The 25059-nt window shown below is 37.9% G+C and overlaps 1 protein-coding gene across 1 annotated transcript in view; it reads left to right on the top strand.

Annotated features, from left to right (window-relative positions):
• Nucleotides 1-24842, top strand: part of LOC140234089 (UNC5C-like protein) — a 58056-nt gene extending 33214 nt beyond the window's left edge. Inside the window, exons 2-4 of the mRNA XM_072314170.1 lie at nucleotides 20735-21003; nucleotides 21290-21418; nucleotides 24672-24842. Coding sequence (XP_072170271.1) covers nucleotides 20735-21003; nucleotides 21290-21418; nucleotides 24672-24842 — 569 coding nt within the window. The remainder of the gene's footprint in view (nucleotides 1-20734; nucleotides 21004-21289; nucleotides 21419-24671) is intronic.
• Nucleotides 24843-25059: the final 217 nt, after the last annotated feature.

The following is a 25059-nucleotide window of genomic DNA, read 5'->3' on the forward strand; positions in this document are numbered from 1 at the left end:
TCGATTATTGCCAACTTTCAAAGCAGTACAATTATCCTTTCAAAAGTTATTAAATTTGAAAGTGAATAGTGAGTAAAGGATTTCAAGAAATGAAAAGAGGACTATAAGACATACCTGATCATTCTGTTCTCCCCCAAAAATGGGTTGTAGAAAACTGCTGAAAACACACTCTCTCATTCATGTTATGATCCCAAACTAAAGAATAATATAGAAGGATAGCTCTTTCAGAAAATATGAAAAACTCAGGACTGACTCGGTTGACCCATTTTAACTTTTTGAGTCCTCACGTAAAATCAAGGGGTGCGACTTATAGTTTGCTTTGTGATGCACGGTCCATTTACAGTGGTGAAACATAGTACATTTGTATCACCAAATTTTGTTTGATTCATAGTTCTTCGAATATTTCTAATTAAATAAAAAAAAAAAACACATTGCTCTAGGCAGGTGCTTTCTTTTGCTAAACATGTCTTTTATCATCAATCTTACGACAATAGGATAACTGAACCTAAAGATCATTTGAAATGATTACATGGACACATGAGTTAAAGTAAGGCCTGACATCACTGTCAACCATTGGTGGTAAAGATGTTAGGAAGGGGTGTTTATGCTTGAGAGTCTTGAAGAAAAAAAGAAGAAAAACATTGCAACGGTTGGCATGTATAATTTCTCCACTAGTTGCTGAAGTACACTTTCGTTACACAGTACTGGCGGTGAAACATTGTCCTCTGAATCCGAACCGCTTTCTGTAGAGGTGGGATTCTGGAGATGGAAGTACCCTGCACTGTTGGTATCTGGATTAATTAGATTGCAGAAACACAGACATGTAAATTATTACATGTGTATCTTGGTGACCTTGTAAATCTTAACACATCCAGGGCCTTTTATATCAAGAAAATATATAAACGCAATTTCAAAAATTATTCTGGATAGCTCTGTTACTTTTCAAATTGGTAAATGCATTGTCAGAATAATTGCATATATATATATATATATATATTCAACGATGAAGTAGCACAAGACTGTGAAGATGTTTCCCTGAAAACCTGAATGCATAATTCTCTAGAAATTAGGAATCTATCTTTTTTTTTTTTTTTTTCCGGCAAACAGCCCTGTGATTTTTTTGTTTGTTTCATTTTTAAATGGGTGTCTAGAATTTTCTTTCATCGTGCTATATGGTCTATCTACATCTTGATAAGGTCAAGTGAGGGTGTAGGCCTAAATAATCACATCATGTTTCGCTCCCTCGCAAATTAGTTTCATGTCTATGTAAATTACTAGACTGTGATCCGTTTCATGAAAGCCTTAGGACTCAAATAGGAGAGACTTTTCGCTCATAAGACACATCTATGAGAGATTTAAATATGTGATGACTCCATAAAACGGACCCGTCTGAGCCCTTGTTAATATTATTCCTAGTATTAGAGGTTCTACTGAACTTCTAACTGTTACAGATCCTCTAGGTTTAGAAACTAGACTTTTCTACAGGCACGAACATCATACACATTGACTTCTACGCAACTGACAAGCAAATAAAAAGGCGGAAGGTCTAAGTAGGCAGACGTTTCTCCAGAAAAATAAAAAGGGTAATGCTGGCAAAGCGTGAATTTAATTTATATTTTCTTGGGGGGGGGGTGGGTGTTGATAACTCATAGCATACACGGATCACAGTACGTGGGCCTAGGTTAACTTGAAAGTTGCGTTCTACAGTATGAACATCAGACCCTTGTCTTGAACGTCTCTAATGTTACGTTATAGCGTTGTAATGTCAAGTCAAAATAAAAGTATGCCAAAATAATTTAGACCCCTAAAACCCAGGATAGCCAAAAGTACGACAAAATAAACACTATTTTCACAGATGACTAAAATCTACCCAGAGTTCTTACCTTCTTAAAAGCATGGTTCTTGGTCTTTCACTGGATATAGACGTGATATCGTAGCTTCGCTGCAAGTGGTCCGCGTACGGTGCGCGTAGCACGTCTTAACACAGGGCGTCTATGTACTGTGCCACTTCGTGAACTAAGCAACACACAGAGCAATTAATTCCACGAAGCGGCACATTCGTTAGTGCCACCTTTGTGAAATTACTGATCTGCGTTTTTGTGCATTGTGCCACTTGTAGAAATACTTGTTTTTGCATAAATAAGCATAATTCTGACCTGAGATTCTGTGAAATGATAGAGAATAACAAATACATAACAAAAATGAAAAAAACAGAAAATTGATTTTCTACGCGATTTTGGCCAAAGTGCCACTTCGTGGTGTGAACGACGATTTGATAGAACCAGTCACTGACTGATAAAAAAAAAAAAAAAAAATATATATATATATATATATATATATATATATATATATATATATCATTCCTTTTAAAAGTTCATTGTCGACAAAATTACGTTATTTTCAATCAAAGATTTTATATTACATCCTCGGAATGAATACATTGCTAAAACAAATTGGTTTGTCAGATTCTGATTTATGCAGCTTTTGTTCAGATACAAGCGTGACGATTTCACGTTTGTTTTTGGGAGTGCCCTTATACTTAACGTTTTTTGAAAGAGTTCCAAAGACAAGTTTTGAAAGACGAAGTTATTCTCACATTCAACCATTTCATATTTGGAATTTCAAATGGTCCTTTCACTACATTGAATTTTGTTTTTCTATATGCCAAATGGTACATATTCTTCATAAGATGTAAGAATGGTGTATTATCTTTGGCGTTATTTGAGAAAGCTTTGAAACATTATTATGAAATTGAAAAATTAATTATATCTAAAACAGGGTAAAATCATCATGGTTTAGATAAATTGAGACATGTTCAACTTATTTGAACTGTCTGTTATTGCGTCATTAACATATTCTATTTCATGCTAATTTCGTTGATGATCAAAGGATGGGACTGATGCAACATCTTTATTTGGTCTGTAGTCAAATTTATGGATATCTGAAGAGTTTGTTTGCAAAAACCGATAAGTCCATATATGCCAAATGGAGATATTTGCGATTAAAGGTCAAGAAAAATTAAGAAAATAATAAGAAAATTTTTGCTTCTTTTGACCATAACTTCAAAAATATACCTTTATATGTAGTGACCAATATATCATTTAAAAGGTATTATTTTGTACTTTATGACAGAGATCGTACTTCGAAATCTTCAAAAATGGACTTATCGTTTTTTGCAAACAAGCCCTTCATTTGTTCTCCTTGCACTCTAAAAACGCAAATGTTGAATCAACATTTAAAAGGGCCGAGGAGTGACAGCATTTTTTGAAGTGTTGCATCCAACTTTTAAAATAACATTTTAAATGTTGAATCTAGCAGGAAAACCAACACTTTGAAAATGTTGTCACTCCTCGGCCCTTTTAAATGCTAATTCAACATTTGTGTTTTTAGAGTGTGGTAATTGGTAACATTTACATTGTGTTTATAGAAAATAATTACATTCATGGAATCCATCTTGCAAGCATTAGTTGTTACTACGTCAGGTGGACATCGAGGGGCTTGCGGGTTGCCTGGAGCAACCGTTGCTGGGGAGCTATGCATAAGATTAGTTAAAAGGTCTATGTACCCGTGAGTTTGTTCTTATGATGTAAGCTAATTTATGCATGCTTTCAGCAGGGTATGTCCTTGGCGACCCGGTGGCTTTCTAGAGGCCTAACTGGGCGTGGCGGCGGCGGGTGCATGCGGTCGGTCAATTAATGGATGTCTCTTCTCGTGGGCCCATTGATGAATTTCCTTTCATTAACCTGTACATTGCTGTGATACTGCGGTACTTGATCCAATTTGCATGTACGCGTTGTCTCGCAAAATCTCAAGGGGGGGGGGGTACATTATGTGACGGTGTGAGATCCTCGGCGAGGGAGCGGAGCGACCGAGCGGAGATAAGGGTAGGGACCTTTTGTGAAAAAAAAAAAAGAATAGGGGTAGGAAGTTTTTGTAAAAACAGAGTAAAAAAGTCGCGTTTATGGAACTTTTAAAATCAAATTTGTAGGAAATTAATCATAGTGGAAAAAAATTAGTGCCAAAGACTATGATTATAACATAAGGGAGTACATTTATGTGACGGTGTGAGATCCTCGGTGAGGGAGCGAAGCGACCGAGCGGGAAGTTGGTGAAGGAGGGGGGATATCCCCCTCCCACGGTAGGGACTTTTTGTAAAAACAGAGTTCAAAAGTCGCGTTTGTAGAGCATTTAAAAGCAAATTTCTAGGAAATCAGACATAGTGAAAAAAAAAAGAGACCGAGCGGGGGGCATTTTTTTTTCCCAGGATGGGAAAGTCACTAGTGTGTATAAAGTCTACGGCAGTCTACTGACAAAAAAGGTCTGAAACCTAAGACTATAGGGAGACAAATTGTGTTCGCATACTTCAAAAGCCCAATGACCATCACTCTCGGCAGCTCCTCGCTGTGGCACGATGTGTTAGTGCTCTGATCAAGGAGCTAGCAGTGATGGACGGTAGTACGAACCCCACGCTGGGTTTTGCTCAACATCTTGTCTTCATTTTTGCTTTTAATTTCTAAAGTATATTAAGCTTGTAACGGTTTATTCCGTCAGGCTTAGAGAGAGTAATAAAGTGAAAGACTTCATAGTTATTCTCTATCCAAGTCACCAAGACAAATAAATGCCTTTCCCATCCTGGGGAAAAAAAAAAATATCGCGAGCGGGGGGAGGGTGTGGGAGGGGGTTTCTCCCCTCCACGCTATGGACTTTCTGTAAAAACAGAGTACAAAAGTCGCGTTTATAGAGCATTTAAAAGCAAATTTCTAGGGAATTAAACATGACGAAAAAAAAAAAAAAAAAAAACCTTAGTTTGAAGAACTACGATTGTAACATACTGGGGTACAATATGTGACCGTGTGAGATCCTCGGCGAAGGAGCGTTGCGACCGAGCGGATGTGGGTGTTGCAGGGGGTATCACGGTAGGGACTTTTTGTAAAAGCAGTCGCGTTTACAGAACATTTTAATTCAAATTTCTAGGGATTAAACATAGTAAAAAAACAAAAACAACAACAACAACAACACTGGAAAGAATTATGATCACAACTTATGAAAACTGTTCATTTTATTATAAGTACGGGCAGAGTGAGTGATCCACTTTCACTTTGCCATTCGTCTAAAATGTATTAATTAAAAGCTTAAACGTGATTGCGTAGTTCGAGCAATGAAAATTATTCTTAGTATTGCTAAAAAGCATAGAAGAAAGGGAACATTTAAGGTTTTCTAAAGGTATGTTTTATAGAGCACACTCGAGGACGCGATTAGTTTTACTCATAAGTAAATACTGGTGTACATTTAATCTATATTAGTAGCGTGTTAGGATTTTTGCACCGTTAGGGGCGAAAATTTCTCATTTTCAGTTAAAGAATTGACAATTTTTAGACAAGAAAAATGCCCTTATTGTTAAGTTTGGTCTTTAAATGATTGATTAATTATTCGTTACAGGGGACACGGGGGGGGGGGGGTTTCAAAAACTCGTTTTGAACCCACAACATTTTATGGGGGGGGGGGGGCGGTGCAAGTGCTCCCCCCCCCCGTGCCCCCTCTTCCGGTGCCCTCTTCCAACAAAGTATGAATAAATTACAATAGCATTTTTAATGCATAAAGTCCACTTCGCGTGCATTGGATTCACTTGTAGTTGCTTTCTTCTTGGGGATGTGGAGGTGGGTTATTCCAACAAAATGTGAATAAATCACAATGGCATTCTAGTGCATGGAGTCCACTTCGCGTGCATTGGATGTTATTGTGTAGGGCAGAAACATTTATCATTATTCAGTCTATAGGTAACTGTAAATGATAAAAAGTATTTTTGTTCTATAAAATGATAACTCAAAGCTTGAATTCCGCCTTGTATGCATTAGTTATTGCTACATCGGGCGGACATAGGAGGGGTTTGGGGGTTACCGCGGGCAACCTTTGTTGGAATGGAATGCATGTAGTTATCAAGCGGGCTTCTGTAACTGTAGATTTTTTCCTTTTATGGTATAAGTAAATTAATGAATGCTTTTCGGGCAGGGTACATCCTTGGCGACCCGATGGCTAGCTGGAGGCCTGCCTGGGCGTGAAGACGGCGGGTACATAATGGTTGGCTAATTTATGGATGTTTCTTTCCATGGGGCCTTTTGACGAATTTCCTTTTACACCCTGTACATTGCAATGGTCATGCTGTACTTATTCACCGTGCTTGCACTTGTCGTTGCTATGTCAGGTTGGCCTGGGCAGGCTTTCGGACTGCTAAGACGTATTTTGTCTTATTTTCGAAATAGAATTGAGTGTATGAATGTGAAGGCAGCCCGGGTCCATGGTTGGCCATTTCGAGTAAAGTGGACAAAACTTAATACTTTTGTCATTTATTCTTACACTAAAGCAAGATTTCACACCTTAAATAATTATGAATAATTATGTTAATTAAAACATATTTTTATGTGCACTACGGAGTCGGGCTGTTCATAATCAGCTGCTTTTGTAGGTCCCTGGCAAACCACTTTTGAATGGGTGCAGCCGTTTGTCTGCATTATTTTGTACCCTTGCACGCATGATAGAAATAAAGATATTATAAATGTGACCCTGCATCACAAAACCAACAAAAAGTCGCCAAACACGGATTTTTAGTAAAGGGCAGATTCTAAAAGAGCAGACCCTAAGCTTTAAGATGAAATGGGTTTTCATAACCTATCTAAATACTGGAAAGAAAGCACACACTCAGGAGGCTCTGAAATACAGGGTCTATTCAAACGCTTAATCTTTACCAAGCCGTGCTAGCCGTGATGAAAGGGAATAAACACAGGATGAAAACAACCGGAGCAAAAACAATGAATGGATTATTAAATTAACCTAAAATTAAGAATGATCTATTAACACATTCTGTCCATTTCTGTCCTTTCAAAAGTTATTAGACTTGAAAGTGAAGAGTTTGGAAAGGATTTCAAGAAAGGAAAAGGAGCCTCCAAGACATACCAGGGCCCTGTTGCATTTAAAGCCTTAACCAGAGTTTTTTTCATGGTTAAATCGAGAAACTCTGGTTAAGAATTTTTAACAAGAGTTTTTCTATTGCATAAAGCTTAACCATAGTTTTTTCTCAGGTTAATGTTCATGAAACTCAGGTTATTTAACCTTAGCTTTCTGACCAAAGGTTAAATCTAAATTTCTCTGGTTAGCCCCATTTAGACTCAGCAGAGCTACCAAGGCTGCCATTCTGGAAACAATTTAGCTGGGAAGATTTCGGTGCAGGAGTCAGAAACGCAGTACAACAGCTAGTGTACACTCTACTACTAGGCCTAACAGTTAGATCAAGTTCTCTAATTATAAATTAGTTCTATCTATCGTAGGTCCCTCTCACCTTTATGAATGTAGGCCTTCTAATCGATCTAACGTTAGATCCAGCTAGGTTCTTACTTCCTAAATCCTAGAGTGCTAGACTAGTTAGAATCTACTCATTAGACACTTTAGTTTTAGACGTATAGTATACTAACAGTTATAGACGTATCGTATACTAACAGTTAGAACTAGATCTAACGTTAGACTCTAGAACAATCTAGTTCTAAATTCTAGAAGGCCTGACTTTAGAGCCCTAGATACGTGAATGAAGGTAGCACCAAAGAGGTAGATTCAATAGTACTAACGTTATTACAGGTAGACCTAAGCCTACTGCAAGTAGCTGTAACATAACCGTTGGGTACAAACTGCGACCAGCCCGAACGAAGCTAACGTTATACAGTATCTGTGTGAAGAAGCGCCCCGATGTTGATGCAGCCGAACATTTGAGTTAGATCTAGCCTACATACAGGTACTTACTGTGCCTGTAGATGTGTAGGGTGTTTGCACTTTCGTATCCATGTCGATAGCTCAGCTTCCATAATGTCGTATTGCACCAGAATCACAGATAAATCCCTATAACTCATAACTTATTTCCGAAAACAAAGTGGCAATCTGGAAGCTTGTAGCAGGCTCACTAGCGGACATACCGCTACTCGTACTAACTGCATGTTTCATGTTTGTGTGGCAGCGACAGCATACAACGAGATACTGTCATGTACTACAGTACATTGTACATTTAGACAGCGCGTAGCGGTGATTGCTAGCTGCGCGCGGAGCGTAAAACTGAGAAAACCACTAGCACTTCCGCATTTTGTCCTCGTCCAAGTTTATTTGAATAAAAGAAAGCCGAAATACCGTAACCTTAGTTTTTTTAACCAGAGAAATTGACTAACCATGAAACTGAGGCAGGCACCCGCCTCTAACCCGAATTTTTCTCAGGTTATTTATGCAACAGGGCCTGGTCACTGTACTCTTTCCCGAAAAAGGGGTTGTAGGAAAACTGCCGAAAACACACTTTCCCATTCATATTATTATCCCGAACTTAAGAATAACGTAGAAGAAGGACAGCTCTTTCAGAAGGTATGAAAAATCAAGATTGACTTTGTTGACCAATTTCACCTTTTCTTTTTTCAGTCCTTACGTAAAATCAAGGGGTGCGACTTTTTGTTCGTTTTGTGATGCACGGTCACAAATAGTCTCTGCGTGATATCCATCGGATGATAATATAGCATTCATAATGAGTATATATATTGTGTATTGATGGTAGAAAACATGATTATAGTATATCCATTCATCGTATTTTGCTAGTAAGGAGTTACTTGAATATTTGAAAAAAAAAGAAAAAAAAAAACACTGTCACAGGTAGTTTTTTTTTTTTCCAACAGCAATATTTTGAAATTTGGAGAATAAGTATCAGAAAAATGAAATATCTGAAATCCGTAAACGAAAGTTTTTCTCATTTGCTTTATATTTATATCCCTGACAGGAAGATGTTGTCAAGAAAATACGTTTAGGCACAGTTGTGTTTGTAAATGAAAAAATAAGTAGCTTAGTGGAAATGTATTGAATCCACCCAGAGAGGGAGACAGGTAGTATTATGTAATCGCCTCCAGGCAAGGGTGAATGTCAGGGATACTTGGAATGTCAAGACCCGCCCGAAGCTACAGGTTGTATTGCCACAATGTAGGAGAGAGTCACCCTTCATTCTGGCAGCAGAGAGTCAAGTTGTGTTCTGAGGAGCCAACAGGCTATGTCCCTTGAGTTCGAGTACTGTTAATTTTGGGAGGAGTTGTGAGCCCACAATGGTGGTGAGTTGAATAGTTTTTTTCTATCAGTTTTACAGTCAGCGCTTAAGAAAGTGACAGCATTATTTTGTACTCTGAGAATATTATCTGAATGTCAGAAAATCTGAGGAAGTTGAGATAGATGTGTGTCAGAAACAGAAGAATAACTGAATTTAACTTTAAATCATTATGGTTGTGATGGAATCTGAAGGAAGTTTATCAGTAAATGTTATCTTATAGAGATAGTTGATATGCATGATATATGTATGTTGATGTGGAACGGATAATTGAAACAGGGAGTTGTGTCAGGGTAAGTGATAACTTATCCAGCTGTAAAATGAATTAGCCATAGGTTAATTTATGGCAAATGTATGTGAGATTTATGAGGCATGGATTGAAAATGCGGAGTTATTATATATATGAAATTTGGATGCGGTTTTCAGCTAGTGGAAATTTGTTCCAATTTCTTAAGGGTTTTATCCTGAGTTCATACTCCTACCCGGAGTTCCTGTACTGCACATACTCCGAGCCGAGTTCGTGCTTCACTTTGAGTCGCATTACATATTGAGTTCGTACATCGCCGAGAAAGAGGGGCCAACTTGTTTCAATGCCATGGTACCGTCAATGCAGCATTGATAAGACGAGTACCACAGTATCTACCCACACTGGGGATGCAGCATGCATGCTGCCTCATGAGCGTCAGATGTTTCTTTTGGGCCGCCGTGTAGAGCCCACTAATGTCAAAATCGATCACTAATGTCAAAACAACCACTAATGTCATAACACGTCGACGACATGTCATAACAACCACTAATGTCATAACACGTCGACCACTAATGTCAAAACAACCACTAATGTCATAACACGTCGACGACAAAGGTCATAACAACCACTAATGTCATAACACGTCGACGACAAATGTCATAATGACCACTAATGTCATAACACGTCGACGACAAATGTCAAAATCGGATTAACCACTAATGTCATAACACGTCGACGACAAATGTCAAAATTTCCATTTTTACTGCAAATGTCATAACACGTCGACGACAAGTGTCAAAATCTCTAAATTTTACTGCAAATGTCATAACGCGTCACAGGGGCATATCCAGGAATTCCGTTAAGGGGAGCTAACTACATTGGAAGACAAGATCACCAACTCAGATACACAATCCCTAGATCCACCATTGACTCCCATAAGTATTCATTCTACCCAAGAGCCATAAGACTATGGAACCGCCTGCTGGGACCAGTAGTAAGCACCGCCAACCCAACATCATTCCAAGGAGCTGCGTTGCCCATCCTCAGGGCAATGCAGCCTCCTGCTGGATCTGCCACTGTGTAAGAGGATCGACGCTGTTTTTACTCGCACTGAGCACCTATACTCACATTTTATTGTATGATAGTGAGACATCTGTACATATACTGAATGACACCCCTCATGACACACAGTTCGAGTTCATCCCACTATAGCTTCATGTACAAGCTGCTTCAAGGGATTACTACATCAAGGTCAAGGTCAAGGCTCAGAGAGTGTTTTCTGAGTAGTAACATTACGATTGCGAGATGGCATTAGACAGCAAACTTGCTGTCATGCCCGGAAGAGATCGTGTCCGTTTTATAACTAACTGTTCTCCCACCTGGGTGTTCGACTGAACTGAATGCTGTGTGTGGTGCCATGCTTTGCAGTACATCTATACACTAATTAACTGATAACGAATGTTCCCGGTTAATTCCCTGCGTTCACGTCACAAGCAGAGAAATTATTCTCCCCACTTTCGTTACAATATTGTAGCGCTAGCTTTCTTAAACGCTGCCTATAAACTGATAGGAAACTGCTCAACTCACCAACCATTGTAGGCCAACCTCCCAAAATGGACAGAACTCAAGCTCGAGGGCCATAGCTTGTTGGCTCCTCAGAACATAACTTAACTCTCTGCTGCCAAAATAAAGAGTGACTCTTTCCTACACTGTGGCAATACAATCTGTAGCCTCGGTCTTAGCAATTTCTTTCCTTCAAGTATATCATAAACAAATGAGAAAAAGCCATTTCTTTTGCAGATTTTTAATAGCACAATATTTGTTATACTTATTTGCAAAATTTCAGAATATTGCGGTTGGGATCGAAAAAAAAAAACTAACTAACTGTGACACTCTTTTTTTTTCTATTTTTAAGAGCTCGCGGTCATGCATTTTTTAATTACTTTACATTACTTTACATACTGGTAATTGCGTAGCCGTAGGCGGCCGTACGGTAGCTCGTACCTTTTGTACGTAGCCCTGGGCTATATGCTATACGTTAGAACAAATCTACAATAGATGTGAACCTACCTGGCTACACCTCCACAGTACATGCATAAAATACACATATGATCTTGATTGCTAATTCTAGCTACCGTACGACCGCCTACGGGTACGCCATTACCAGTCAATGTGTCCGTGTTGAAAGTTAATTTTGCCCTAAATAAAACTGACTGTTTAGACCATGTTTCAGGCAATTATTTATATGAGTGTTGTGAATGAGGTGGGTACTCACCGATGAAAACTCCTATGTATTCCTCTATTCCGCATTCCTCTAGAAAAGTGCACACCAATTCCGAGTAATTACTACACCAAAATGGGTTACTTACAATGCGGGAAACGACACCGTATCAGAGTGAAATTGTGATCTTATGAATCGGAAATTCGTGTCATTTTGCTGGAATAGATTGCACCTAACTGACCCCATTTCCGAGTCAAATTTTGACACTTTCCGACTTAATTTGACGCCATAGAAATGACTCGGAAAGTCACTCGGAATCCGAGTGAAATCATTGGACTCGGAAGTCCGAGTAGCTTTCACTCGGAAGGAGTTGACTCCCAGCTGGCGCCATTTCCGAGTCACATTTCACACTTTCCGAGTTATTTTTGACGCCGTAGAAATAAGAGTGTATGTAACTTCTGGTGTTTTATTTGCAGACATTAGTGATCAGTTTCCCATTTTCTGTGTAACCAGTCAAAGTAACGATTTTCGGTCTTGTGCAATTTTTCAAAAACGTGACATGTCTGAAAAAGTATTCATAATTTGTAAATGAGATATCACGAGCATGTTGGAGAGTGGAGAGCAATGATGTCAATGACGCTTACGAAGCTTCTTTTAGCAAAATATTTATCCAGTCATGATTTATGTTTTCCATTTAAAGCAAAAAAAAAAATGAATATTCAAGCAAACTGTGATTTAACAAAGATTCATTGCTGAAATTGTGCAGGAAAAAAATGTAGATTGTGTAAAAATTACCTTAAAAAACCCTGCTGAATATAGATGTAATGTATATTTAAACACAATAGAAATATGGTAACCCGTGAAGTTAAACGTGTTAAGATAAGTTATTATATGATAACATTTGAAGATGCTGCAGGTAATATGAAAAGTACCTGAAAAGGTATAACCGGTATTCGTAGATATAAAAATAAACGTAATGATTTGTTTAATATGGTTTTGCGCAAAAGTAGATGTGCCATTGATTGATTAAAAATATGTGATTCTTTTAATGATTTTTTTTTTTGTAAACTTCGGTTTTGATCTGTTTCGTCAATCTGAGGATACCTTGGTTTAAAGAAAAAATGAACATAAGAAGTACATGTAAGAAAATGATCCAACTGCATTTTTAAACCCATCACTACAAAATAAGTGATAGATATTGTGTGTAGTTTTGTTGATGGTAAAAGTTTTGGGTTTGATGGTGTGAAAATTGATTTGGGGGGGGGGAGTAATTCTTATTATCTGTTATCCTTCATGCGAAATTTTCAACATGTCTATGACAAGTGGCATTGTACCGAATCAAATCAAATTAGCTCAAGTGGTTCCAATTGATAAATCTGGTCATGAGGAAGAGATTTCAAACTATCAACCAATCTCCAATCTCAATTTTGCCTGTATTTTCAAAGGTTTTAGAAAAAGAAATTGTTTATATGATCGATTATCAAATTTTTAGACACATGCATTATTGAGTAATTCTCAGTACGGTTTCCGAATGGGCCACCCCACATCTTCTGCTTTGATTCCGTTTACTCATATTGTTGTTAATGTATTTGAAAATCAACAGATTCTGGCTGGATTCTTCTTAGATCAGGGCCCTGTTTTATCAAAAGATAAATTTAACGTTAAGTCAAAATAATCTATGATTAACCTCTCAAATCAACTCTAAGTCCACTTAATCTATGATTACCTTCCAAGTCTACTTGAAGTCCGTCTTATCAAGACACCAAGAGTTGACATCAACTCCAACTTCCTAAAAAATCAACACATAAGTTTTCTCAACCGCTCCAAATCTATGATTAACTTAACAGGTGATAAATATCAACTTTAAGTAGAAACAGTGTAGGTAGACTCAATTGTAAGGCAATTTACAGAAGAAAGATAACTGTCATACTTTCCTAGTCTAGCTGGGGTCTTGTCACAAATGTTTGTCTGTTAAATGCTAACCTTTCTCTAACATTTTGTTGCGTTTCTTTCATGTAATTATAGTCCTTTGCATGAAATTCACGATCGGCACGCATTGCTTACGCGACTGCTGCACGCAAACACCTTCGACAGCAGTCGCAATCCCAGCCTGCGCGCCCGGCGCCTCGGCACGCCGTCCGCCCGCCAATCAAGCTATCGCCAGCAAGCAAGTAACCGAGTACAGTACTGCGGTTACTGGAACCGCGTCTTAGTCTGGGTGCCAAAGCCACTTTTTGGGCCTAACCTTGTTTTACCGTCCACCCAATGTTTTTTGATGGTTTTACCCTATTTCGGGGGTGCTGAATCCGAATCCGGATGATGCAACTCTTGCATCCTTGAGGGTTTTGAGATATTCAAGATGGCCGCCAAAATGGCCGCCCGAACTGGAAATTCCCACGTATTTCCTTCTAAATGGTGATAGATTGAAAACAATTGACGGTTTCCTCGCATATGGGTTCTTTACTTTGGCAAGATATGCATTACACACAGATAGTCTGGGTGCCAGAGGCTGAACCTTGTTTTACCGTCCACCCAATGTTTTTTTTTTTATGGTTTTACCCTATTTCGGGGGTGCTGAATCCGAATCCGGATGATGCAACTCTTGCATCCTTGAGGGTTTTGAGATATTCAAGATGGCCGCCAAAATGGCCGCCAAAATCGAACATTCCCTCGTATTTCCTTCTAAATGGTGTGAAATTGAAAATAATTGATAATTCTACCCTATTTGGAAGGTGCTGAATCCGAATATGGATGATGCAACTCATGCATCCATGAAGTTTTTGAGATATTCAAGATGGCCGCCAAAATGGCCGTGTCAGTTAAAACCGGAAATTCCCACGTATTTCCTTCTAAATGGTGAGAAATTGAAAATAATTGATGGTTTTACCCTATTTCGAGGGTGCTGAATCCGAAACTGGATGATGCAACTCTTGCATCCATGAAGTTTTTGAGATATTCAAGATGGCCGCCAAAATGGCCGCCAATTAAAAACGGGAATTCCTACGTATTTCCTTCTAAATGGTGAGATATGGAAAACAATTGATGGTTTTGCCCTATTTCGAGGGTGGTGCTGAATCCGAATCTGGATGATGCAACTCTTGTATCCATGAAATTTTTGAGATATTCAAGATGGCCGCCAAAATGACCGCCAAATAAAACCGGAATTTCCCACGTATTTCCTTCTTAATGGTGAGATATGGAAAACATATCATATTGTGATAGTGTACTGAAGTAGAGAAGTGTACTGAAATTACCTAATATTACCTGTCTTAATCCATGAGCAGTTTTAATCTCTTCATCCATGAACACTCAAATTGGTTATTTGGTCTATATTGATGGTCTTGGTGACATTGTTGAAGACACGAGTGGGACATTTTTATAGTTATGCTTCATTTTTTTTTTTAATTATGATGTTACATTATATATACACGAGGGGACGGTCATATCACAGGTAACGCGAAAAAAATTGAGTAAAAAAACAAACGACAACATGGAAGGTAATAATTTAAGTATAAGAAAATGTTAAGGAGTTTCCGTTCATACAGGACATTATAGATGTCCCAAAACCTTAAAAGACCTTCAGCACCCTCGAAATAGGGTAAGACCATCAATTTATTATAAAAATTTTACCATTAAGAAAAAATATATTAACATTGGAATTCTGCCACTTACTTTGGCTGTCATCTTGGTCGTCTAAAAACCATAAAGAATGGATGAATTTAAACAACCAAGTTTCGAGGGTGCTGAATAGGGTCTAAAATTTTCCAATTTTTGGCAGTTATGTTGGCGGTCATCTTGGTCATCTCAAAAACCCTTAAAAAGAATACGAAAGTTGCATCAACCAGGTTCGGACTCAGCACCCTCGAAATAGAGTAAAACCGCCAATTGTTTTCAATTTTACACCATTTAGAAGGTAACAGAGGGCTTACATGGAAAATTTCGTTTTTAACGGGCATTTAGGGGCCATTCTTGCGGCCATCTTTATTATCTCAAATCCTTCAAGGAAGCAAGAGCTGTATCCTGGAGCTTCAAATTCAGCAAACTCAAAATAGTGTAAAACCACCAACTGTTTTATATTTTACACCATTTAGAAGGAAATAGGGGGTCTACATATGAATTTCCGTTTTTGGCGCTCATTTTTGGCGACCATCTTTATCATCTCAAAACCCTTAAGGATGCAAGAGTTGTATCCTGAGCTTTGGATTCAGCACACTCAAAATAAGATGAAAACCACCAATGGCTTTCAATATATGGGAACTTCCGTTTTGGGTGGCCATTCTGGCGGCCATATTGAACATTTCAAAATCGTCAACAATGCAGGAGTTGCATCATCCAGATTCTCATTCAGCACCCTCGGAATAGGGCAAAACCATCAATTGTTTTCAATTTCTCACCATTTAGAAGGAAATACGAGGGAATTTTCGGTTTTGGCGGCCATTTTGGCGGCCGTATTGAATATCTCAAAATCCTCAAGGAAGCAAGAGTCGCATTATCCAGATTCGGATTCAGCACCCTCGAAATAGGGTAAAGCCATCAATTGTTTTCCATATCTCACCATTTAGAAGGAAATACGTGGGAAATTCCGGTTTTGATTGGCGGCCATTTTGGCGGCCATCTTGAATATCTCGAAAACTTCATGGATGCAAGAGTTGCATCATCCAGATTCGGATTCAGCACCCCCGAAATAGGGTAAAACCATCAAAAAAATTGGGTGGACGGTAAAACAAGGTTAGGCCCAAAAAGTGGCTTTGGCACCCAGACTAGAGTTTTTGGGCGCGCAGTCTCTCGATTATCGCAATCAGAAAATTTGTGCCCTCTCTTGTTCGCACCAAGGAAAAGGGGACGGAGCCCAGACTATAACCAACCGAAAGCAAGGACAATGCTCATCGGAGACCCGCCATTCACCTTGACCCGTCCAAATCCATTCAACTACAGGGACAAATAAAAGAGATAATCTCTGCAGAGCCATTTTGGCGGCCATCTTGAATATCTCGAAATCTTCATGGATGCAAGAGTTGCATCATCCAGATTCGGATTCAGCACCCTCAAAATAGGGCAAAACCATCAATTGTTTTCCATATCTCACCATTTAGAAGGAAATGCGTGGGAATTTCCGGTTTTGATTGGCGGCCATTTTGGCGGCCATCTTGAATATCTCGAAAATTTCATGGATGCAAGAGTTGCATCATCCAGTTTCGGATTCAGCACCCTCGAAATAGGGTAAAACCATCAATTGTTTTCAATTTCTCACCATTTAGAAGGAAATACATGGGAATTTCCAGTTTTAATTGGCGCGGCCATTTTGGCGGCCATCTTGAATATCTCAAAAACTTCATGGATGCATGAGTTGCATCATCCATATTCGGATTCAGCACCTTCCAAATAGGATACAATTATCAATTGTTTTCAATTTCACACCATTTAGAAGGAAATACGTGGGAATTTTCGGTTTTGGCGGCCATTTTGGCGGCCATCTTGAATATCTCAAAACCCTCAAGGATGCAAGAGTTGCATCATCCAGATTCGGATTCAGCACCCTCGAAATAGGGTAAAACCAGGAATTGTTTTCAATATCTCACCATTTAGAAGGAAATACGTGGGAATTTCCAGTTCGGGCGGCCATTTTGGCGGCCATCTTGAATATCTCAAAATTCTCAAGGAGGCAAGAGTTGCATCATCCAGATTCGGATTCAGCATCCCCGAAATAGGGTAAAACCATTAAAAAAAAAAACATTGGGTGGACGGTAAAACAAGGTTCAGCCTCTGGCACCCAGACTATCTGTGTGTAATGCATATCTTGCCAAAGTAAAGAACCCATATGCGAGGAAACCAGTGTTTTCTGACGTGCGTAAGCCTACGTAGAGCTAGTTCGGCAATAGATACTAATTAAGAGTTTAGTAGGCATATACAGAAAATAAAGAGTTTATAGCACCGAGTAGTAACTTGAGATCCAGCTTAACATTAGGCCCAACTGGTTATAGATAACGTTCAGCGAGTCGTTTGTACTTACCGTAACACGTAGTGGCGTACTGCTGATTAGAGCGTCTAAGTCATTCTAAAATTTCGACATGTTGATGATGTAGACTTGCGATCTATTCTTTACAAAGCCGATCTGCGCCGTAGAGGTAAAAACAAGCTACTGTAATCACCACACTCTCACAAGTTTCCATAATCCTACACGTAAACACACAGGACTTCAGCCTATAGAATTAAGACTTGAAGTAATCCTACGTACAACTGTATGTGCGGAATCTTTACGGTACACGCGTACGCAGATTTTCGTTGAGCTCGGGATGTGCTAGATCTATCTACCTACTTTTTTTTTTCAATACAACGCAAAACGGCGTATTTTGCGGTTTTGTTGCAAACTTAGTACGTGTACTTTTAATTCAGGGCTGTATAGCGCTAATAATACTGCGTCGCACTAGCAGACTACAAATCCGTGGCCATGGCAAACAATCATGTTTTTGTTGTTTGTTTTGCTTAATGTATTGTTTTGTTTTTAAGCAGACAGTACCGGAAACCAGCCTCGTCCCGTGTTTTTAGTTTTGACTAAATCAATAATTAAGTCATGGTGATGAGCTATAACTATAATCGACTATTAAGTCTCTTCGTAAAACGGAAACTTGCAGTTGATTTAAAGTTATAGCAGACTTCAAGTTGGATAAAGTTAGCGTTGATCTCACAATCAACGCTAACTTTATCTTGATAAAACAGGGCCCTGAGCAAAGCATTTGACACGTTATATCACTCTATATTAATTAATTAATTACATACTTATGGTATCAGAGACATTATCTACAATGGTTTGAAAATTATTTGAAAGATCATAGCAATTCGTTGATATTAATAATATGCAATCTGAAATATCTTCTTTAAAATGTGAAGTGCCACAGGGGTCAATACTGGGACCACTATTGTTTATAGCATTGTGTAAATTACACGTGCAATATATCTCCTGCTTTGGTTATTATTCAATTTGCAGATGACACCAGTATTTTTATTTCTGATGCTTATTTTGACAGAATGAAACATCAAGATCAATGAAGAAATGGGAAAAAAATGATTTGGCTTCAAGGAAATAAACTTTTATTATGTATAAAAAAGACTCATGTGTGACCCGCTACAACAAAAAGGTCCTAAAGTCGCGCACGGTCGAAGCCGTGAAAATCGTGTTTGAAGTCAGAGCATCAAAATTGGTCAAAACTTACGATTTTCTGAATTTGACATATCATTAGAGTCTAACATGTCTTCTATCATCTGTCGAAATTTTGAAGGAAAATGATCAAAGGAAAGACAAAAAATAGCGTTTTTCTGAGCCATGTTTTTTGGCGTTTCAACGAAGCAGAAACTGGTTCGAAAATTTGGATTGAGCGCCACAGATAGGTTCCGCCCCTAACAACGAACAGAGTGATCTCATTGGTCAGTTTGCTGCTTGCTGCTAACCGAAGCGTGAAGCTCGCACACTGCCCAGTCGACTGGTGCGTGCGGGCGGGGTGCGCTATGCTCAGCCGCTTCTCACATCCTGGTCACTGATTGGTTGGTGAGGAGACCGCCGACGCTGATGTGCTTGAATGAACTCGTCGGGGGTTGCTAGGGCTTACCTTCTATTGTCCAGAGGTGAAGACTGACTTGCGTGCCCCTTGATCGCGATTGCGTCGAGAGGAAGACTTTTAGGGCGCTTTTCTCGAAACAGTGATTTCCCAGACGTCTCGACACGCTCTCTTTTAAACATCGATATCTCCGCAGCCGATTATTTTTATAAAATGAGTTATATATCAATTTAAAGCAGAAAGATTGGGGAATTATATCATGCAATTTTCAAATAATCCACCTCGCCCGACTTTAGGATCATTTTGTTGTAGTGGGTCATATTTTATTGTTTTTAGTTACAGATATATAGACCGTGATGACGTCCAGATTACATTAGAGAATTAATTTCAAGCTGTAAATTTTTAGGAGTTACCATTGATGAAAAATTATCGTGCAATGAACATATTGGTGCGATCTGCAATAAATTGGCTAAGAGTGTTCGGGTGTTGAATAAGTTCAGATTTTTTTTCCTAGAAATGTATTGTTGATGTTGTATAATACACTCTTTGCAATCCATATCAATTACTGTATTACGTCACTGACCAGTACCACAGAACGAAATATGAGTCGATTGTTCAAACCACAAAAACGTGCAATGCGAACTATAATTCAATTCCTCATATTATGTCCACACCAAGCCAATGTTTGCCTCTATAAAAGTTCTGAATACTTAAGATATACATATTTTCCAAATTGCTATTTTTATGTTCATGTATTCACACAACCTCCTCCCTATTTCTCTGCAAGAATATTTCACTTAAAATTGGTCCATCCATGATTATCATACAAGAAATTCTTCCCGTCCGTACGTACCTGCATGTATATGCTCAAAATGTTGTTTTCTCTAGAGACCCTTTGATGTGGAATAATTTACCATGTAAAATAAGAACAATATCTTCACTAAATCAATTCAGAAGCTATATAAGTTGTATTTATTAGATTTACTTAATTTGCAATGATCTTGCCACGTATAAAGCGATGTGTCACGTCATAACATATGTGTATGTGTATGTGTGTGTTTGTGTGCTTGTGTACTAATATGTAGATCTGCATGATTTATTTTCTCATCATCAGGGTTCAACTTCATATAAGGCAATTAGCCCTCCTGTTGTGCCCTTACACTTTCATAATGCTTCTTTTCCATCATTTCTTCTTCTGTCCTGCAGAGGGTTGTATGATTTTGTTGTGTGTCTGTTGTGATTTTTTTCTATGAAAGTGTTGATTAAAGAACTTGAACTTGAATTTACAGTTCTTGTGAGTATCAACGAAAACTACTCAAAAAAAAGCCTGCAGGTGTCCTAATTTATTTCTCCTTTTTTTCTAATGCCCTAAGTATTCCCTCTCATGTCCTACCTTTTCCTCTCTTGTTTTGAGCGATTTCATTCCTTCTTTATTCCTACTTTTGTACATATCTCGCTTGAAAAAGCAGCTGGTATGGCTTTCAAATCATAAATAACAATGTTGTAGCATGTACAGAAATACATAGATAGTCAGTAGACTTGTATCGTAGAAAGAGCTCTCGTTATCAAACTCCGAAACGGTATTGGTTACTACAATCTAGGTCAACCGTACGCAGTGACAAAGATTGAAGGACACCAGCGAGAAGGAGGCAGCGATGTCCAGACATGTACAGTTCTTAAAGGGAGTGTGGAGCTTCGCATCAATCACTTCTGTTGGTATCTGGTGACGATGTTTTGGAACAGTATTTTTTCGTGGCGCCGCATAAGGAAACGAGTTCTTATCACGCCGTTCATGCCTAGATCAATGCCGCAGTCCCGAGTCCTGTATTTGAGGATCCACGTGTATGATGACATGCCAGGCATTGATAAGGTAGCTTTATTTATTTCATGTACTGCAAAATGTAGGCACGATATGATTAGCTTAATGATTTTATTGCTAAAATGTAAACTTCATTCTTTTGTTCACGTCGATATACACAGTAGAAAAATACACAAAGACGTCATATCTCCCGGGAGAAAAAAAAAATGAACTGAGGGCCGGTAGTATGCACAAGCTGCAGCAGTGAAACTTAGTACTCATGTATAATAACGGCAATGATATTTTCTGCTTGTGTGTATGTATGATCATACCATCTTCCTCCGTTCTCCCTCCACAGAAAATCAGGTCTGAAGAACACGAGTGGGGATACAACATCGTCCATCCCAGCGTTGATCTCACATTTGATCCAGGAATGGACGTCACTGTGCGATGCTGCGATCATGCTTCACAAGATGTCCACGAAATAGTACTGAGTGTTCTATTTTCTGTTGCTATTTTTGTGAATTCTTTTTTTTTTTTCTCCTACTTGAACGTAACGTTGACAAAGAATCGACCGGAAATGGAAATGGGTCGAAACGAGACAACACGTTGAAGAGATCCAGAAAGTATTGAGTTTACGAAATTCAAAAAAAAAAACAAAACAAAACAAAACAAAACAAAACAAAACGAAACAAAACAAAACTAATCATTCGGAGCTAACGATCTTTTTGAAATAAGAAAGCGTCTTACTTTGTCTCACATGCATGAAGCAACAGACATAGATTCTTCGTTTGACTCTATGGGCAAGTCAAAGATAACATTCACGTTACGTATGAGACATTTCAGAGGCTTATGTGGCCTGAAAAATAGTGTTCCTGGCCTTTAGTTATATTGAACTTTATCATGGTGATTACGATCAAAGAGAAGAATAAGCATGTTGAAAATGGAGAAAAATGACCTTGACAATCATATTTTAGAAGAGAAAATGGAGAGTTCGGTTTCAAAAGATACTACATCCATAATTTCAAGTTCTGATTATCATATTTAGCAAATTCAGACTGGAATTGTATTTCCCCTATTATACTGCTACTGGCGATGAATTAATCATTTTTATATTTTTGTTTGTGTAGTACCTTTTGAAACCGGAACTGGATGTTTTTGTGGATGTATTACCTTTTGAAACCGAAATTTCACATACCGGTACCTGATATATATTCAGTGTGATGTGGGCATGTATCGCGGATTGATTTTGTCTGGCAATAGTGTTGATGGGAATGGGATACGAGGTCAAGGGGGCCCAGGGAATTGCCAATGCCCTGCCCTATTTAGCAGCAAGAATAACAAACCGATGTGCACAGCAAATGCCCCACTTCTCCCTTGCTGACCAATATTTTGAATGAATTATTGTCATTGGTCATAAGCATTCAATCAATTTTCACCTGCTTCAAATGTTCTGGACCCATCGAGCATGGGGGGGGGGGGGAGGGGATCCATTATGCCTAAACAGTTATAGATGGGGAGGGGTCACAATATCTCACCAGGTGATTTCTCTCTTCCCTTTTCTCCTTTTGTTTTCCTGTCACGAGCTTTATCTCATGATTTCTTTGCTTTTTCTTCTTTGTACTAAATTCTTTGGCTATTTTTCTCTCTGTCAATTCTCACTTCACGTGTCTCAAAAATTCTGTTTTCATTATCTTTTTTCTTCATTTTTCTTCAATGGAACTTCGAAGAGAAAAGGTGGAAAAGCAGCATCTGAATGTGCTGTATTTTCTCAACGCTGTAATCAAATTCATTACATGAATTTCTGTCTGGTATGTTCTTTATCAGGTAAGGTGAAACTGGTAATCTAAAAGCTGATAAATTCAAGACCGTCAATGAGTAATATGACCACATATACTAAACGCACACTTGGTATTACCTTTGTGACATTGTATAAGTAAATGTTGTCATTTACATGAATGAATATGAATCTAGTTTTCAAATCTTTATGCCACTACGTACTTTCCAGCCTTGGTATTTTACATTATTATGCATGTATATAATACGACAGCATATCCATTGGTAAAGCACTGTTGGTAGGTATGTCAGAATTTTATGTCATTGTATATGAAGAGTTTGTTTACAAAAACCGATAAGTCCATATTTGTCAAATGGAGATATTTGCGATTAAAGTACAAGAAAAATAAAGAGAATAATAAGAAATTTTTTGCTTCTTTTGACCATAACTCCAAAAATATACCTTTATATATAGTGACCAATATATCATTTAAAAGGTATTATTTTTGTACTTTATAACAGAGACCGTACTTCAAAATCTTCAAAATATAAATATATATATATATATATATTCAGAAGAGCTTGTTTGCAAAAACCGTTAAGTCCATATTTGCCAAATGGAGATATTTGCGTTTAAAGGTCAAGAAAAATAAAGAGAATAATAAGAAAATTTTTGCTTCTTTTGACCATAACTTCAAAAATATACCTTTATATGTAGTGACGAATATATCATTCAAAAGGTATTATTTTGTACTTTATGACAGAGATCGTACTTCAAAATCTTCAAAAATGGACTTATCGGTTTTTGCAAACAAAGCCTCCATATATTGGTGTACTTTTTCTCTTTCTATGATATCTAAAATTTTGAACCAGGAAATTAGACCCTCTCAGAATTGCACTCCTAGAACATTTGACATTAAAAAAAAATAGTAATATAATAATCCTTGGTCTGGTATTCAACTTGATTGTATACTATAGGTAACTTTGTTGTTAAAATGCAAATAATTTGTCTATTTTATTTTTGTCTTTCAATATGTCTATCATTCTAGAACTTAGAAACCACACAATTTATTTTTTTAAGACAAACGTAACCACACAATGTTTGTGTTGAGAGGATTTGTATAAATGTAGAGACTGCAACACAAGTGTAGAAGTGGGTAGACGATACTAATGTCAAGTACGGTCCAGTTATACAGTTGTAGCAAGCTCTTCATATAATGCAAATTTCAGTAAAGTTTCACATAATTGCTACATATTTCATGGATCCTTCCCCCCCCCCCCAATTTGCGCAAAAAAATGCCAGCGATTAAGTGCACACTTTCTGGTTGTGTGTGCTTGTATCTAGAAACAATCCTAATATTAAAGTTGTCATTTCATGGGAAAAAATAATTAGATAAAACAGATGACGATAGATTTCCGTTATATATGCAGTTTGTAGCTGAAACTTCTTGAAAAGTTGGAATGTTACCATTGCGCTATGTAAGACAGATTTTTTTTCCATTCATTTACACACAAAAAATGAAAAATTATAGTTCATTTAAGCAGTAATAATAAATAAACAGTATCCAACCATCATTCATTAAATTCAACATGCAACTATAAGACCAATGTGTGTTTCCCTGTCCCCAGAGGAAACATGTAATCATAGAAGGTCAAAAATGGTGTGTTTATACACTGCCATTTAGCAAATACTTTGGGGCTCTTTTATACCAATTTTCCTGTCTATGACCTTATTGTACACATTTGAGCATTCTTTTTGGGTGTGTATATTTCTTGTGTTTGAATGTACATTTTTTTTTTTTTTGTAAAATATAACGCTTGTAAAACTGAATTGGCATTCACGTAGCTTGATTCGTATTTTGCATTTAATTGTAAATCTCAAAAAGTTTGAGAATTTCTTCAGACAAGATTTCCATTGCAATTTTTGTGTTTTATTTTATGTATCGAACTCATCTTCCTCACAGGTTGTTCCGGCTAAGGAGATATTCCATAATTGCAGGAATATTGTCGAGGTTGAGCTGGATTTCAGGCACCAACGAAGAAACCAGAAAATCATCACATTACAAGTCGACCACGAGAACATGACCAGAACTATGCAGTTCATCACATTTAATGGTATAAAAGATACTGTATAACCGTCTTTGTCTACTTCAAGTTTTGTCAGTTGAAGTATATGTGATTATAACATACATAATATTCATATATATCAACAAATTTACGGGGAATACACGTATAAAAACGAAGTAGGGGTTTAATACAAGTAACACTCTTGACTCCCATTAAATTTGACAGTATTTCTACTAGTTTCTCATCGTCCGACGTATAACCCCACATCTTACTCCATGTAGAGTG

The sequence above is a fragment of the Diadema setosum genome, chromosome 10 (assembly GCF_964275005.1).
Source record: "Diadema setosum chromosome 10, eeDiaSeto1, whole genome shotgun sequence".
In the NCBI taxonomy this organism is placed as follows: domain Eukaryota; kingdom Metazoa; phylum Echinodermata; class Echinoidea; order Diadematoida; family Diadematidae; genus Diadema; species Diadema setosum.